The 18270-nt window shown below is 37.7% G+C and overlaps 1 protein-coding gene across 2 annotated transcripts in view; it reads right to left on the bottom strand.

Annotated features, from left to right (window-relative positions):
• Positions 1-18270, bottom strand: part of ADGRA3 (adhesion G protein-coupled receptor A3) — a 105729-nt gene that overhangs the window by 23600 nt on the left and 63859 nt on the right. For both annotated transcript variants that reach the window (XM_053577782.1, XM_053577783.1), the window contains 6 exons: positions 17553-17766; positions 15247-15411; positions 13491-13692; positions 11968-12123; positions 6441-6602; positions 3712-3915 (listed from right to left, as the gene is read on the bottom strand). In XM_053577782.1, the coding sequence (XP_053433757.1) occupies positions 3712-3915; positions 6441-6602; positions 11968-12123; positions 13491-13692; positions 15247-15411; positions 17553-17766 (1103 nt within the window). The remainder of the gene's footprint in view (positions 1-3711; positions 3916-6440; positions 6603-11967; positions 12124-13490; positions 13693-15246; positions 15412-17552; positions 17767-18270) is intronic.

Here is an 18270-nt window from a genome sequence, read left to right as displayed (position 1 = left end):
TACAAATGTAATGTTATGTCAATAAATTTTTATAAATTCATTTGCTAATCTAATAAATTTCTCATAATCTGATGGCATATACCAAGAGAAAAACATAAACAGATCCATTAGTTAAAAGTTCAAAATGCTGATAAAGCATTACATAATGAACACTTATTAATAAGCTTAAATACGACAAATTCATAAAATAGTTTTTTTGTGTGAGTGCAAAATGACTTGAAAGCTCAGCTCTTTGGGGACGTCTTAGTAGTGATAAATCAAATTGATTTTTAAAAATATCATACCTAACACTTTCTAAAAGGAAGTTAAAAAAGGAAATAATATCTATACTATCTACAAGTTTAAAAAAAGGTCTTCTAGGCTGGGTACGGTGCTTTGAGCACTCTTAACGTTTTTCTGTGCCATCACGCACACTGCACAGTACAGTGGCCATGAATATGAGGTCAACTTACTGAGGCGGTCAAAGTAGGAAGGTGGTCAACTATGGAGGTTCTACTGTACAGGTTTTTGGATTCTGATATTTATTACTGAAAGGCCATGTGCCAAGGAAAGGAGAATGTAGGCTCTGAAACAGGAAAGCAGGATTTGGGCCCCAGCCCCAGCATTTACCAGCAGGTCAACACTGCACAATTGTGTTTAACCTCCTTGAGTCTCATCTGTCAAACGTAGCTAATGGTCTTTCTGACAAATGGTGGTGAGGACCAGATGGGATCATGACCAGGAAGAGAGCACCAAAGGCTAGGGATCAGTCCGGGTGTTTTGTTCACCATGACTAAAGCAGCGTGGAGGACCTCAGGACGCGGGAGAACAGAAGTGCCTTACAGTAACTGATTTACCAACCAAAATCTAGAACTTGGCCATGTTTTCTCTTCTAAGAATCAACCTCAGTTCTAATTTTCATGGTAAAAACTGATGAGTGTAAAAACACCTGAAATGAACGCTATCACAGAGCTCTGGTATTATTTGCTATTGTAGAGACCTTCTACTTCGTAGGCCGGTGCCCCGCAACTTGTTAAAAATGGGACAGGGAGGGGTTCCCAACAGAAGAACCAGCATGGCTGAGGACTCCTCAGACTCGGGTAGCAGCTGTGCTGTTAGACAATGAGGAAGTGTTTCAACATTTTACTATCTGGGGTGATTGTACTGATACATGTTGGCCAAATGTCAGGCCTAGGTAGACACATCTATATGGGAAAGATGGATTTTTGAGAAAAAGTCAAGAGATAAAGAGACGAAGTGAGAAGTTACAATGGTTTGGAAAATATAGGAGAGTCCAACCCAGGTCATGGAGGGCAGTGACTCCAGAAGGAGGCAGGACCCACTGGTAACCAAGGACCACTTTTCCTGGGTTTTACTTCACAAACTCCCATTTAAAGATAATGCAATCAATCCTTGGATGTTCAACTTGTCTAGTTAGTACGTTCAAGGGATTAAGAAAAAAAAAGGATGCACAGAAAGAGTAAACAGTGTCCTATCTGTTGTAAGGTATAAAATGTAACTGAAGCTTAAGTATATTTTATACTGTTAACATGAGAAATGTTAACTAATTTGGTGTCGTGAAGGATGTGCCCCTCTTTCATTTGGTCTAATCATGTCCACCTATGAGGTATGAATAATAGTATAAGGTGTCCTTGGTCTCTGGCCATGAGATGTTCTTGAGAGGACAGAATAGTATGAAATTGACAAATCTGAGTGTTCTTTTAAAGCTTTCTACTTTAGCAGGTAGAAACTTTCCTTACCCAGAGTTGAACATCCAAGGAAGGTTGTGACATTGATGACACGTAGGGTTTCATCATTTTTAATCCCTTTCTACAAACTGTGGTCGTCTAAGACAGAAGTGTTCATCAATTTTAAGTGCTCCTCCAAAAACACACACCTTCTCCTCATGGGTGTCTCTGCGTTGCTGTACCTGTGACTCTTGTGATATGTTCTTACCAATGAAAGGCACAGTAAGGAAAGCTGAGCCGGTCTGAGAAGTATGGCTGGGTGGCTGGGTGCAACAGGTATTTTCTTTCTTTCTTTTTTTTTTTTTTAGAGACAGAGTCTCACTTTATCACCCTTAGTACAGTGCCATGGAGTCACACAGCAACCTCCAACTCCTGGGCTTAGGTGGTTCTCTTGCCTCAGCCTCAACAAACAGCCTGCTACAATGCCCAGCTATTTTTTTGTTGCAGTTTGGCTGGGGCCAGGTTCGAACTCGCTACCCTTGGTATATGAGGCCAGCACCCTACCCACTGAGCCACAGGCATCACTCTGCAACAAGTATTTTCATATATTTTCTTTCTTTTTTTTTTTTTTTATTGTTGGGGATTCATTGAGGGTACAATAAGCCAGGTTACATTGATTGCAATTGTTAGGCAAAGTCCCTCTTGCAATCATGTCTTGCCCCCATAAAGTGTGACACACATCAAGGCTATTTTCATATATTTTCATAGGGCCAGAAAGTATGAACAGATAAATCTTGACAATTTTGCTCTGAGTATATGGTACCAAGTAATTACATTATTATCAGACATTTTGACCCTGCTGAAATTGTATTGGACAGTTAGGTTATTTCTAAATTTAGCAAATGGCCTCTCTTCGTGGAGGTCACCAGGATAAAGAATGAAAAAATGCACATTCTTCATTCTTCGCTACTTACTGAGGATTTACGTGTCCCAGAACACCGGTTCAGTCAATGACTATGCAGCCATGAAAATGTCTGCTTGGAATACCATTGGTGATGTCATTCAGGGGTAAGCCAGAATTAAGGAGAGTACTGGGTAATTAAATACCACAGAGAAGGGCGGCACCCCATAGCTTAGTGGGTAGGGCGACAGCCACATACACCAAGGTTTGAACCCAGCCTGGGCCAGCTAAAATAAACAATGACAACTGCAAAAAAAAAAAAAAAAAAAAAACAGCCAGGCATCGTGGCAGGCACCTGGGATCCCAGCTACTTGGGAGGCTGAGGCAAGAGAATCACTTAAGCCCAAGAGTTTGAGGTTGCTGTGAGCTGTGACGCCATGGCACTCTACCGAGGGCAACATAGTGAGACTCTACCTCAAAAAAAAAAACAGAGACCACAATTACATATGAGGACACAGAGCCAAATGGGAAAAATACAGTTCCATCAGGGGGCTAGATTTATGCCCCCACTATTTGCTTCAATGTGTTTTTAGTGGAACACATCTAAATCCTCCATTGTAAAAATCAATAAAAATGCTTTCACTGTGCTTGCTCCAGTGAAACACATTTTTTTCCCAAGATATATGATTAATTTGTTCTTTGCCCAAAGCCTCGAAACAGGACCCGCCTGACACCTGTCCCCAGGGCTGACTTCTGCACGAGGCACTCTGAGCACAGTGCCAAGGGCACCCAACACTTTTAGGGGCCCAGAAAACATTTTAATGTCTCAAAATCAGGAGCAAAAAGAAATAAATGTTTAGGTCAAAGAAAATGGTTTAATACGCAATATATATTTCCCTTTATACTATTGCAGTCCTAAAATGTAATTTTTAACATTTTTGCGTGGAGAAAAAGGGAACCAAGAGGCAAGAAGATTTAGGTCCCAGGAAAGTTATAACATGCCTCTTTCTGTTCTGAATTCCCTAGCAAAATTAACAAAACTTCCCCCCCAAATCTCTAATACGGTTACTTTACAAAACAAAACATTTGCAGCCCTCTAACTATACATAAGTCTTAAATTATTTTTAACAGACTGTAACATACTTTTAGTGCCAGACTTGAAAATGTACTGGAGACGTTGCACTTAAAGCTGAGCTGCTTATCCAGGTTTCCATCGGGATCCCGCCTCCCAAAATCCGAAAGTCCTGTACGATCAGAGGCTGCCACTTTCTGGAACACGGTACAGGTCATCCCAGTGAAGCCAGAAGCCTTGATGACATAAGCTTCCAGAGCAATATTGGGTGAATACTTCAAAAGTCAATCAAACAGGAGTTATGAACGATTTATAATACAGGGGAGAAGCATTTTAAAGACTTCTCAAATACAAAACACTGTACATAAGTCAAATCAGAAAGCCAGGTTCTTACTAAACAAAAACACTGCATCGATATCTGGCAGAATTAAAAAAAAAAAAAAAAAACTAAAAGACCTAGAAATGGAAAGGCTATCCTAAGACTGAATAAGAGGAAAAGAAGCCATAAAGTATGAAGTTCAGGTACGCGTTAGAAGTCAATTAAAAATAATGTAAAGAACACCTTGGGGAAAACTATAAGCTAAAAAATGGAAGTTTCTTAAACAAAAAATCAGCAAGAGACATCAGTGGACCCTCTCAATAACCAGGAGGAATAAAAACTTGATTTGGCACTGAACAGTCACCCTGTTCAACACTCAGGCCATCTTCATTTTTTTCTTTCACAGGGAGATCAAATTAACTCTTTGCATTAAGTTGCACTATTCAAAACTTTACACAGACTCACTCCAAAGCTGTGTCTTCAGAAATGGAAGGCAGGTGCTAGCTCAGATAGTAAGAAAATGAATAGATTTAAAAAGCGAATCAGGTAAAAAAGAGACAGCACTTGCCCTAGAGTTTTAAAGGAATTCACCAGCAAGAGTGAACGGAGGGGGTCCACCAAAACATATGAGCTGTCAACACAAACAGCCGCCAGGCCTACACTCTGGAGGACCACCAGCAGTCACCACCATCAGTCAGAGCCTCAGCAGAGTGGGCATGTGAGGTGACGGGCTGACGAGATGCATGTTCACATCCAGCAAGGTTCAGACTTACTGTAATTTCTATGGACAAAATGGCATTTCCCTTCATCCTTCAAGCATGATTAAAGATATGTCTACCACATAGGCCAGGTGCCATTCTAGACACTACATACAAATGTCTTTTTTTTTTTTTCTTTTTAAAGTATGAGACTTTCATGCAAGATGCTTAAAATCTATGAGGGAGATAAGATACCAATTAAAAAATTACAAAAAGGTATAATGTAACAAGTCCCATACACAGGACAGAAAATACTTATTCTCAAGCTTTTCCAAAGTAAGAAATCTTTGCGTTAGCTCCTGCCTCTCAATGTGTACATGGGGAGAAGTCTTATTGAATTATATTTAGTGATGAATAATGTGTATTCCAATTTTTTATTGGTCAATGACACATATAAATAACCACCAAAGCCTCTGTTAAGAAGTAATAACCATGATCAACACATGAAATCTCAGTTAAAAGAAAAAAAATCTGTCATTCTTGAGGTACCCCTGAAGCTGTGTCTTTACTTATTTTAGGAAGAGGTGTAATTTCCTAGAACCTTTTTCATGTGTTAAAATAGTGAGCAAATACTGACTATGACCTTTATCATACCCTTGGGTTCTCAGAAGAACTGATGAGGTTCAAGAGGAAAAAGAAATTCTTCAGGATGACTAACAAGCAAGACTAAAGGTTAGGATAGGGCAGCAACTGTGGCTCAAAGGAGTAGGGTGCTGGCCCCATATACCGGAGGTGGTGGGTTCAAACCCAGCCCCAGCCAAAAAAACTGCAAAAAAATGACAATAATAATAATAAATGGGTCTAAATGTCCAGGAAGACATAAAAATGACAAGCTGGTTCCAAGTAAGGTCATGTATCTAAGCAGGAAATTACCACAAACTATGTTGTAAAGACAGTAGCCAATAATGGGCTTCTATTTTATTTTTTAGTCAGGAAAGTGATCCTCAACTTAATTGAGCAAAAGTAGCAATAAAACACGATATTGTCAGAAAAGATCTAAGAAATACCTGGAGAAATAATAATCTCAAAATGTGTAAGATCACAGAAGGAAGTGTAGAATATTCTACACTATGTGAGCCCACTAAAATGATTAGGAAATAAAAATCATAGACCAGATCGGAAATACACATTTGTCATGATCTACCACTTTTTTTTTAGAACGAAAAGTTAAGAGGCACTCAACTAAGCAAATTTGCAAGAGTTTGAAATTTAGCATAAATAAAATTTAATACTATTTAATTGAGTGATCATTATTTATTAATCACTCATTACCCCAAGAGTGGGATTGACTGAAAATGCCAATACCTTCCACGTGTTGGAAGGCGTCCCGGTTCTCCTTTGAGATTGAAACCTAGGCAAACAGTCAGCCATTCTCTCAAAACCTCCTCAGGGCCCCACAGAGAATATTCCAGCCCAGATGCATGTGCCAGTGGGGCAATTCTATAATGTTCTGATTTTCATTGCAGAAATAGTTTCAGTGGATTACACGATGAAACCCATTCAAATTACGGTTTAACAAAGTATTTTTCAGTTACCAAGAAAACACTCCTCAAATGCAAAATTCACTTTGAAAATGTTTTAGAAAGGGAAATTCTATAAAAACCAGGAGTAAAGAGAAAACACCCCATCTCATAATGGGGAACAGATCTTTCTCTCTCTTTTGGGTTAGATTAGCTTTAAATGAATTTTTTTCCTTGGAAGTCAATGATAATATTATACTTACTGTTGAATAAACATGAGCACCATTGGCCAGCCGGTACGTAGCCACGCGCTGCAGGCACTGAACAATCCTACTGCAGGCTTTAGCCTCTCTCTGCGCCAGCCACAGGACGCGCTCATCAGCCAACATGATGTTACTTGCAATGTCAACCATCACATCGCCCAGCTAGCAGGGGTGCCGGAGAAAAAGGAAAGCTCTTTAAACACTAGGGGTTTTATAGAATCGAAATTCTTTTTTATTTCTTCTTCTTTTGTTTATGAAGTCATATACACATAGATCCTGTAAACATTAATGCATTTATGGAGTACAATGTGCTGTTCTTATATACAATTTGGAATGCTTCAATCATTAACTAGATCAAATTAGGGTTTCACCTCATCTACTTAGTTAACTAGATCAAATGAGGGTTTCACCTCATCTACTTAGTTATTGAGTTAAGACATTCATACTCTGTACTTAGTAGCTATGACACGTACCCTTGCAATATGCTCCATAGGTGTGGTCCTACCTTTTACCCTCTCACCATCAAACTTACTTCCTCCCCTCCCATCCCCCTCCTCTCTCCTCCCACATCCTGGGATAGAATCAAAATTCTAATGAAACAGTGAGAACAGCCTTCAGCCTATATTTCCACATGAAAACCCAACAGGCACTTCACTTGTTTCTCATTAAAACATCTATGAGCATCTTCAATTATAGCTGTTTGGTAATATTTAGCTCAAAACAGCGTACCCCAGTATATCACTCCTGAAAAGATCACACTCTGTCCAGAAAACCATTTATATCCACTTCTTTTTGTGTAAGCATTGGGCTAAAGGGGACTCTAAGATCATGAATAAATAGACACCGCCTATCTCCTCAGTTTCCTGTCAGGTTTGAAATCCTAGGCATGTCCAACCATTACGAGTTTCCCGTATTTGTTGTGTGATCTCACATGCGGTTTCTTCTACCTCAAATGAGCTTCTTTCCTTCCTCCCAACTCAGTGAATGACTTAAGGTGTTTACAGATAAGCACAATTACAACTACACTTATTAATACTTTTTTGAAGTTTTAAACGTAAGGACCTTATAAGGAGCCGACATGAGACTTTAATAGACACATCATCTAGCCTGAAAAAATCACAATTATTATGTGATCTAAGAAACACTGCTACACCCCACTAAATAAGAGTAAAGAAACGTAAATTGTGTTAATAATTGTAAAGAAAAGAAATACCGCTAAGAAGATACAGAGCTAATAAGGGTCAGTGCCTTAGCTGAGAACAACCTATTTTTCTCATTATTTCACTCCAAATGGCTGAGAACTGAGGGAAAGGATTTGTTGCCAAAATATTCCCTAGAGCAGATAATCATAAAATGCTCTGTGCTTCTGTGGCTCGGTTACAGAAGTAGCTCTGAATCCGTCACAGTGGCAAAAAAGGACACAAAAGGGATAACAATGTATGAAAAATTACACTGGATTAAAAAAGTATTCCTGGAATCTGACACAAAAAGATAGTTTAGAAACTGCAACTGGCACCAGAAAGCATCATATTTCTCCTTGGCCCATTTCCTGCAGGCCACTCCATCCACAAAAAGGTCAGAAGGAACCGCACACCTGCTTGTGCACCTGTCTCCCTGTAGCAGGAGGACCAGCAAAACCACACGTGAATGCATTTTATCAAAGATAACAGTGAAGAGACACAAATGCTATGTCAGTAATAACTGAAGAGTCAATGCCATTTGCCATACCAGGATATTTCATACTCTTCTGAAGAATGCTCCAAATTAGGTCAAAGTCATTGATAAATTTAATGAATGTCTGATGTTATCATATTAAATACACAAGATAGTACAAAACCCAAACCTGATGATATTTAGTTTTAATGCATGGTGATTAGCACTGAAGACAGAATACAGATGTGTCTTGGTGTTAAACACTCCCGGGATGAGCTTTCAAGTCGTCCACTTATAAGTTTAGATGTTCCTGGGCAAATTGGCCTAAGACTCAGTTTACTTATTTGTAAAATAAGATCTCTATAAAAAGTGCTCAAAACCATCTCATTCCATAGTGAATCAGAAAAAAGGAAAAAACAGAAGACAAATGTGTTCACTTGCTCAGGAGAAATTAAGCAATTCATGTAGTTTTTGAGAAAAGTGGATCAATGTAGGCCTTGCCCTCATATTTCCATTCGCAAGCACAGAGCAGCAAGGGACATGCGTTCAATTCTAATAACCAGATACGCGTGTAGGTGGGGCAGCAAGCTGGATAATGGTCTGGGGGCAGCTAACTGAGAGATAAGTAGAGGCACAGAGGTCGTCACACTGAGGACAGCATCACCATCGTCATCACAGCTGACAATATGAAGCACAGGTAATCTTCAGGATGGCTTCCAAACTAGAAATTAAGTATAATATTGAGACTGTACCTATCCCAAGGTGGGTATTTACCCTTTTGTGGTCTAGGCAAGCAGCTGAGAAGCCTGCAGTGGGATCTGGTGGCACTCAGAGGACAGATGCATCCTAAGAGTGACATAAATGCACTTTTAAAACTTAGACTTTCAAAGCAGAGCAATTCCTTCATTAAAAGTAATCAGGGTAATTAAAAATGAATAAATGATTTAACAAAAATCTAGACATTACAATGTGCTAAATGAATTTAGTAGTAAGTATAAAGTAAGTGTATCTCACATATTTAAAAACAGAACAGTAAGGGCCATAAGTATCACCAAATCTAATATTTATATACTTTTTCATCTTCTAAAATGGATATATATTGTTTTAATAAGAACAATCACTCTAGTAAATACGGAACAGACACTAACATTGTCTGATAGGCAACCTTCAGTGGTTTTTGAAAGATTCCACCGAACACATCATTTACATCTGGCAGGTTGATGGCTTTTAGTACCTACCTTGAGATAAGAGAGTTACTGCTTATGTTGGCTAGACTCAACTATAGGTTAAAAAGCAATTGCCTCACAATATTTTAGTTCTGAAATTATCCATAGCAGAATAACAATAAAAAAATCATTTTAATTAATTATTTGTCTAATGCTATATGCATTTTAGAATAACTTGGTATGATTTTATGCTCGGGTAATTAACTTAAAATGCATTCTTTATGAAGCCTTATTAATTTCTTTTCCCTATATTAAGAAATGGTGAAAGCTATAGCCTGTGGCTTAAGTTTTCAAAGAATTGTGTAAGATGTCAGTCACAGAATCACAAGTAATATGACATTCATACCTCAATTATTCAATCCTGTTTTTCTACTTTTTCCCATTTATATTTAACACGGTGTCATCACTTGCTTCGAAAGATAACAATAAATGCTATGTCCAATGTTAACCAGTAAGAGTGACAGCAATCACCTTCAAACTAAATTTTTAGATACGTAAACTGAAGCACTTGTGATTTTTTAAAAAGGACTTCTTCCTACCTTCTGAGATCCTGAAAATTTTAAATTTCAGAACCTTATTGTCTCCAAGCGATGCAACTATTTCACCTGTTATTTTCTCACTGTGCACAGACACACCACATGTTAAACAGGATAAATTAACACAAAGATTGTGCACACAAAGTTTGCAAGACGGCAGCCCCATTTAAAAATGAATAAAGGGCCATTGGTTAATTTAACAACTCATGATGCCATATCCATTTTCAGTTCAAAAAGATGCTTCTGCCTAAGCACAAATCCACACAACGGACGGTGTGTTCCACAGCCTGGCAAACAGTTATGTGTCACCTCTGGGCACCATGTGGGAGGTGAGCAAAACTTCTCCACTTCAAAACAGGGCAGAGTGGGACTAAATACGATAGCAAATTCCTTTCAATGTCCACATTCCAAATGTCATTGCCATTATTCCAGTAATTTGAAATGTTCCACTTCAGGAAATGACTGCCAATTCTGTGGCAGCTAACTTATGACTGTCAGCAAAAATATAGAGCAATGTTACCACAATGTTACCAGTCAGAACCCAAATGGCCTTTTCCAGTGCTAAGAAAATTTACCACAGGAAAACAGGCTATGGCCAGACATACTATCAAATAGCAATAAAAATCCCTAGAAAATCAGTCTTTGAAATTGGGGTACCAAGGCAGAAAAGTTATCTTGTCCTCAGTCAAGTAAGGGGCCCACTGACGTATATGTTCCCGTTTCCCTCCTTTAATAACTATACCTTATCAATTAAAGTGGATAACACAGTAGGGCCACAGCTCCAAACCTTTTTAACAAAATGTAAGATGTTAACAGTTAGTCTACAAAAAAAAAAAAAAAAAAAAAAAATCCTTAGTTAAACAATTTAGGCTTATTTAGTACTTTTTAGGAATAATAATGGATCTGAGATGTCCTACATAAAGCAATATGTAGACTTTGTTAAATATTTTCCCCAGCTGTGTACAGAATATTTTTAGAATAGAAAAAGAGAACAACTTTGTATTAGAAGGTAAATGGGATACTATAGAAAACGCTTATGGATTAGAATCAGGGCTCTCGAGCTCCGTTTTCAGGCTGTCGTAACCTAAGTGCATAATCTTGAATATATCTTTAATTTTCATTGATTTTCTGTTTATAACCTCTTCTAGAGTCCCTCTGCCTCTAAAATTTTTATATAAGTGATTACATCACCCCCCCCCAAAAAAATAGTACACATAAAGTTTTCAAGTAGCTTGAAACTTAAGGCCTAAATATATATTAATTCTGCCTCTTAAAAATTATTCAAAATATTGTTTGTTTGCTGCTCACTCATTGTGAAGACTGTGGCTGTCAATTTTTTCCCCTAAAGGAATATCATGTTGACAAGCATATTGTAGTTTTAACACGGCCCCATTTAAATGCACCCCTTTTCAAAGTTGTTAAATTTTTATGACTTGTATATTCCAATCATTTCCCAAAAAAGTTCCTAAACAGCTCATCATTTCTCCAGGACACAAAGGCAGTTTAACATAAAAGCATTTAACACAAGCTCTTTGTGACTAAAAGTCACATTAAGAAAGATGAGCATATACATTAGTGGAGAACAGAAATCTCAGAAGGCTCCAGCCAGGCAGCCCCAGCCAATCCACAGGTGGAGGCAGAATGCTGTCTTCCCATTGGCTCCCTCTGCTATACCTATACCTTAATTCCCAGAACAGAAATCCCAGAAGGCTCCAGCCAAGCAGCTCCAGCCAATCCATAAGGCAGAGGCAGAATGCTGTCTTCCCATTGGCTCCCTCTGCTATACCTATACCTTAATTCCCAGAACAGAAATCCCAGAAGGCTCCAGCCAAGCAGCTCCAGCCAATCCATAAGGCAGAGGCAGAATGCTGTCTTCCCATTGGCTCCCTCTGCTATAGCCAGGGTATACCTATACCTTAATGCCCAAGAACTGAACGAACAAGTGACTGTATGTAGCAGGTGAAGCAGAAGTTTCTCAGCAAAATAATTTAAAAGCTTATGTAGTTCAAATGTAACAATGCAAATAGGCTCTACAAAAAATTCAAATTCAAATCGATCACGTTACCATTTGTTGGCACTGTTTTCGTTAAGTTTGAACTTAAAAAAAAATACCTCTTTTGATTTTTCCTCCTTTGTAAATCTTCCAAATTTTTCTATCATTTCAGCTACAAATAAAACATCCATTTTGTCAGAAAAGTTGGCGGCTTCCACGGTGTAAGCCAGGAGCTGTCGAGCTGTTGCCACAGCATTCGTGAGATTGAGGGGCATCTAACGTTGAAAAGGCAAAAATGATTGACAAAGGGACATTGCAAAATGATCAACAGAATTCTGACACTTTAATTTTGCATTTTAACACATGACAATGAACTGAAAAACTCTTTATTATAGAATTATCGAGAACTTTTATGCTTTCTCAGGCCCAAGAAAACTAGAATTTTAATGGAAATGCATGTCAGAGAATTTTTTTTAAATTTGGAATGAAATACAGTGATAGATAAAAATACATCAAGTTAACATATTATACCATCTACCTCTTCTCTGCTTATTCAAATTCTACACATATTTTGATCTCAATTGCTTAATAAAGCCTTTCCCGAGTATTCCACCTGGGAGTATAAAGCACTTATTTGGCACGCTTCTATACTGCCGTGCATTGCCAGCAATGTTTTATATTTGTTTAGCTATTGGCTCAAACACTGAGCACCAACCATCACAAAAAGGAGATACTAGATGCTAAGGAACAGAAGAAAATATCTTACGCAGGAGCCATTTCCACTTGCCTATAGTCTGGTCAGGTTTGGAAGCAGAAAGAGGGACGGAGGGAGGGGGGTGGGGCCTTGGTGTGTGTCACACTTTATGGGGGCAAGACATGATTGCAAGAGGGACTTTACCTAACAATTACAATCAGTGTAACCTGGCTTATTGTACCCTCAATGAATCCCCAACAATAAAAAAAAGAAAAGATGCACAGAAGCAAAGATAAAAGGCTTATGAGTAGTGCAAGTATTCTTTGTGTGTGTTTACTTTTATTTTATTTTATTTTTTAATTTTTTTCCCTTTTTTTTTTATTGTTGGGGATTCATTGAGGGTACAATAAGCCAGGTTACACTGATTGCATTTGTTAGGTAAAGTCCCTCTTGCAATCATGTCTTGCCCCCGGAAGGTGTGGCACACACCAAGGCCCCATCCCCCTCCCTCCTTCCCTCTCTCTGCTTTTCCTTCCCCCCCATAACCTTAATTGTCATTAATTGTCCTCATATCAAAATTGAGTACATAGGATTCATGCTTCTCCATTCTTGTGATGCTTTAACAAAAGAACTATAAAAGGAACCCAAGAGGTCGGTTTCCACATGGACTTGAAGCGTGGCTGGGATTTTGTCCAGTGGATACAGATGATAAAAATACTCAAACTAAGGCACAAAGTCAGGCTGCGACTGGAAAGGAAGAGGGACTCCTGAGAGGCCTTGACCATAGGTTACAAAACGAGACCTGACCCAGAAGACAGGTAAGTCAATGGAAGTCAAAGCATCAAATCCTTTTACTTTACCTAGTACTTTGGAGAAGAATCTTATTTATTTGATTTGAATACCATGTTTTATTCAAGACCTGAGTAAATCGAAAGATTTTCCAGTTACCTGATTAAACATATAAAGTACTCTAGTGACATCATTTGCATACTGACAGCGAGAATAATCATCATCTGCCCAGAAGCCACCTCTGTCACATCTGCGCCATGCCTTCCTCTCATCCTGCGGGCTTCCGGGGTATATCCCACTGCCATGGGTGTTCCGAGTGCACTGCAGGTATGCAGTAATGCCTGCCAACGTCCTGGGCCATCTAGAAGAATTAATAGAGCAAGGAAACAGAGGTACATCAACTACAGTAACAGTGAAGTGAAAGTCAGAGAGCAGGACCCGTCGGGTCAATTCAATCCTATTGACAAGGGTTACTGAAACTGGGTTGGGTGAAAACTTTGTTGTTTGAGCTCTATTTTTCCAAAACTAGGAATGGAATTGAACATATTTAATACATTTTTAATAACCACTAAATTGTAGTATTAGTCACACCAAAATGGACTTCATTACCAAAAACTACATAAATAGATCAAGCAATACTAAACTAAATCTTATCCATGCAGTGGGAGTTTCGTTGTATAATATCTTAATGAGTGACAAAAAATAAACAATTCATTAATCAGTTAAACATTTAGATGTTTCTTCTGTTTTGAAAAAAATAAAGCCCTCAAACACTATAAGTAAACCAGAAAATACAGCATAGATGGTAAACATCATATTGGGATTATTTTCAAATTTTGAATATAACAAAATTAACAAATATTACACATTTCACGTTAAAGCATGCAATATAAATATTATAGACCAATAGTTAGTCTACATAAAAGATTTGTTGGTGATAATAAAGGTTGATTTCCATATACGCATGTCAAAGATAATTTTTTTTTTAAGGACAAAAATACAGTGACAAACTCGCCGAGCTTATGAAGTTATTATTGCTTCTTCACCTGGGATTTGAAAGATTCACACTAAAGTTGTTTCCTCACCCTTGAAACATTGGGTTATAGGCAGGAAGCAACAAATATACCCAGCATAGACGGAAACTGGGTATTAAATGATCTTTACGGTGCTTTAGAAAATATATTTGTTTATACCAACTATAAGTTCATTATTAAAACCCCTGAGACACAACAAACATGTTTTAAAACAACTTTGAAAATAAGGCGAGTCTAAAGCAAAAGTTCTTACCTCTCACACAGTCTAAGTTTTCTACTTAAGAAAAAGAAAAATTTAACTCAATTCTGTTTATTTTAACAGAGTTCAACAAACCCACCTGGGAATCCAATGGTTTTCCCAGTTCTAGGCTACCCAATACCTCTCATTTCCCAAAGTCCTTCTTGCTTAATTGCCAGAAGAACTAAATGGGGAAAGAAAATTAGAGACACGTTTCTCCTGATAGCAAGGCCTACTCAGCCTCAAGTACACGGGACGCAGCAATGAAACTTCTAAAGTTCACTCATAAAAGAGACGCCGAAGAGACAGAAAGTACCGTTCTCCTGTCTGGAGTTTGTACTTTTTTAGCAGAATACCCAAAATGCCTCCCTCGTTCTTAAATTGTACAAGAAAACCATTCGTTAAAAATGACTTTCAGAGACTCTTAAATCAAAAGGTCTGAGACACTGCTCGGGTGTCTTTTATTTATTTATTTTTTTTTCATTTCCCTGTATGGCCAATGTCATTCTAAAGGGCAGTCCTTAGACAGACATGTAAGGATATATACGTCTGTGTGTGTATATCTATATATATGTATGTATGTATACAGATCTAAATCCTGTTCCTGAGGATGGGAGGCCAGCTGTGTGTGCACATCACTGACCTGAAGTCCCCTTTGTTGTTCACCACCCTCTCCGGGGGACAGTACTGCGCAGAGCTCTCTAACACCACAATGTCCACAGTCCTTGTATTGTTCCCACGTTTGGTCTGGACATGACAGCCCCAATTTCCAGTAGATCCAGCCTGAATATTAGAAATGGTTAAGGCACTGCATGAGGAAAGATTTTAAAAAGAGGAAAAATATGATTAGGCAAAAAGAGAGACAGGATGGGCTTCAATCTTTCATGTAGCAAATGCGTCTCAATGCACACTGAGTACCCAGCATTGCCAGATAAGAACAAATAGCACAATGACCCCTCCTTTCCAGGCCTTCAGTAGAAAATCAAGACAAACAAGGAAAGGGATCCTCCCCCAAAATGCCAGAGTGACAAGAGAAGTATCAAAAAAGGGCAGTGACCATAATGCGTGCAAATTCTCCTTCTAGAAACAGGGAGAGCAGAGCACTGTAGGGCACAGGAATGGTGCTCTCATCATGATACTCTCTTTAGCAAAACTTGGAGAAGCTTCCAAGTCCCATCTACCTATTCACAGATTCCGAGGAAAACATTCAAGCAAGAAAAAAGGAGAATACCATTACAAAGCACGTAATTAAGAAACTATTTAATGTAAAATATTTTGTGGAAACACGGTTCTACCTCAAACAACCAGTTAAATCTATAAAAAAAAGATTCGGCAAATTACCAGTCAATACTTTTACAAAAGGAAGTTTCCATGTGAAGGTATATTTCAACTTATAAAAGAGCTGTATTTCTAAATAGCTGTCAGTAAATTCAATTTTCAAGATGAACTCATAATTCTTTAATATAACAACCTATTAATTAAGGAGCAAATACCAGAGCCTTCAATTAACCTTTATTCCCCCCATGTGACCTATTATGCTTTGCTATTATGTAGACACAAATGATAAGAAATAATTAGACAAAAAGGATGTATCATTTTAGTTAACTTATAAAATTCTGTCATGAAATTAATACACATTTGTCTAATACACATTTGTCTAAGTCTTCTAAATCACTAACGGGTACAGAAAATGTTCCAGTAAAGACCTGAGGCACTTTTATATTTTGAATCATCAAAGAAAATATTTATTAACTTTACTAATTAGGTTGGGAAAATAAATCAATGCATTGTAATTAATATTTTCAAGATAGAGTGACACAAAAAAAATTTTGACTTTAAACCACCAGAAAGTTGTCAGTTGACTTTATAAACAACTTACTGAACTATACAAATAATTTTGGTCACAAAAATCATTCCTTAACTCAGAGGTTCACAAACTTTTTTCAGTTCTTTGGTCTTTTTACCTTTACAAGGTTTCTCTAGCAGAAAACAAATAAACAAACAAAAAAATATATGGTGGTTCCCATTACTAAATTCCCAAACTATGTCCCTATGTCCTGTATCTTAGGAGCCATTTGAAAAAATAACACCCATGAATTTTAAATAAAATTTTTACTGCATTCTTAAATTACCACACTCCTTCCAAATGGGACATGTGTGCCTCCTGGGACACTTCCAACTTAATGAAAGCTCAGATTCAGATCAGATAATAATGTTCACGTCTTCTTTGACAATGACTCACACCCACAGTACTTGCTTTGTACCAAGGTAATTGTCCAAAACCTGGCATCTCAAAGAATGACAACAATCAAGTGTGTGCAATTTTCTCAGAAGATGAAACTGAAGCTAGAGCTTTCTCCTTAAATCTTGAAATCTTCATACATTTTTCTTTTCTTTTAGCAACACTTTCTTTTTTTTGTTTGTTTTGGAAGTGACATAAGACTTCTATGACTATTACTTAACGCTCTCAAATATGAAGGAAAGATTATAAATGGCAGACACACACACACTCCAGGATTTATATTCTAACACCTATGAACTGAGCATCTAAGTAGTTCATCTTCGCCAACTTCATTTAAGGCAATTAAAGGGAAATTGAACGTAACAAAACTTAGCCCAGGTTTGGCTTTTATGATTCAATAACATAGCATATTTAAGATAAGAAATTAAGAAATTTTCAATTAAGAAAAAGAAGTTAATATCCAGCTTCCTATTTTTCTTTTTTTTTTTAAATTGTTTGGGGTTCATTGAGGGTACAAAGAACTAGGTTACACTGCTTGCCCTTGGAAAGTCCCTCTTACAGTTCTGTCCTGCCCCCATGAGGTGCGCCACTTTCAATACCTAACAGAAGTTACTGGAATACATGTTTCCAGGAATTTTCAAGGCCACCAATTTGGACTCAAGGAAGGGATTCAACATCTACAGGTAAAGATTTCAGTAAAAATTTACCTTGCAATTAAGGAGCAGTTGTGAATCATGTTCTTTTCCACAAAGATACCTTGCGACTCATCAGTTTCAACTATCCGCCCATCCTGGTACCACAGCACTTTCATGTCCTGGTCAATGTAAGAGGCCATGCACTGGAAGGGAAGGCTGTCTCCTTCAAACACAACCTGCCGGTGAGACGGGCTCATGTAGAAAGAAGGCAGTTCCAGGGGAGGATCTAAAGACAGAGAAGCAAAGATTCAGTGCAGAGACCCTACCATCTCCACGCCCCACAATGAAAAGTTGCAGAAATGCTACATAAAACTATAAAAATAGAAAAACAAATATTCTTTAGTGACCAGAATTCCAATGCTGATACCAACAGGCTGCTACTGAGTTAAAAATGAAAAAATAAATAAATAAAGCAAAATTGAAATGAAACCATTTCATACTCAGATTTGACATTTAGAGCTATTCCTTTCAGTTGTACCATAAGACTATCTATAACGCGACCACAGACAACAACTAAAGAACGGGTTGTAAAAATAATATTTCAATCTAGAGAATGGAATCTGTGGTAAGTAAATGCTGATATTTACAATTGTAAACACATTTTGGAGTTTGTATTACCTTTGATTAAAAACACTAGTTTCTGGTTTTAAAAGTAATGTATATTTATTGCAGAAAATTTATAACATTTAAAGAAGAAAGCAAAAAAATCTTTTAAAGTCCATATACTACA

The sequence above is a fragment of the Nycticebus coucang genome, chromosome 23 (assembly GCF_027406575.1).
Source record: "Nycticebus coucang isolate mNycCou1 chromosome 23, mNycCou1.pri, whole genome shotgun sequence".
NCBI lineage: Eukaryota > Metazoa > Chordata > Mammalia > Primates > Lorisidae > Nycticebus > Nycticebus coucang.
The sequence above is the reverse complement of the archived record's forward strand: the minus strand, read 5'-3'. Positions and strand labels throughout refer to the sequence as shown.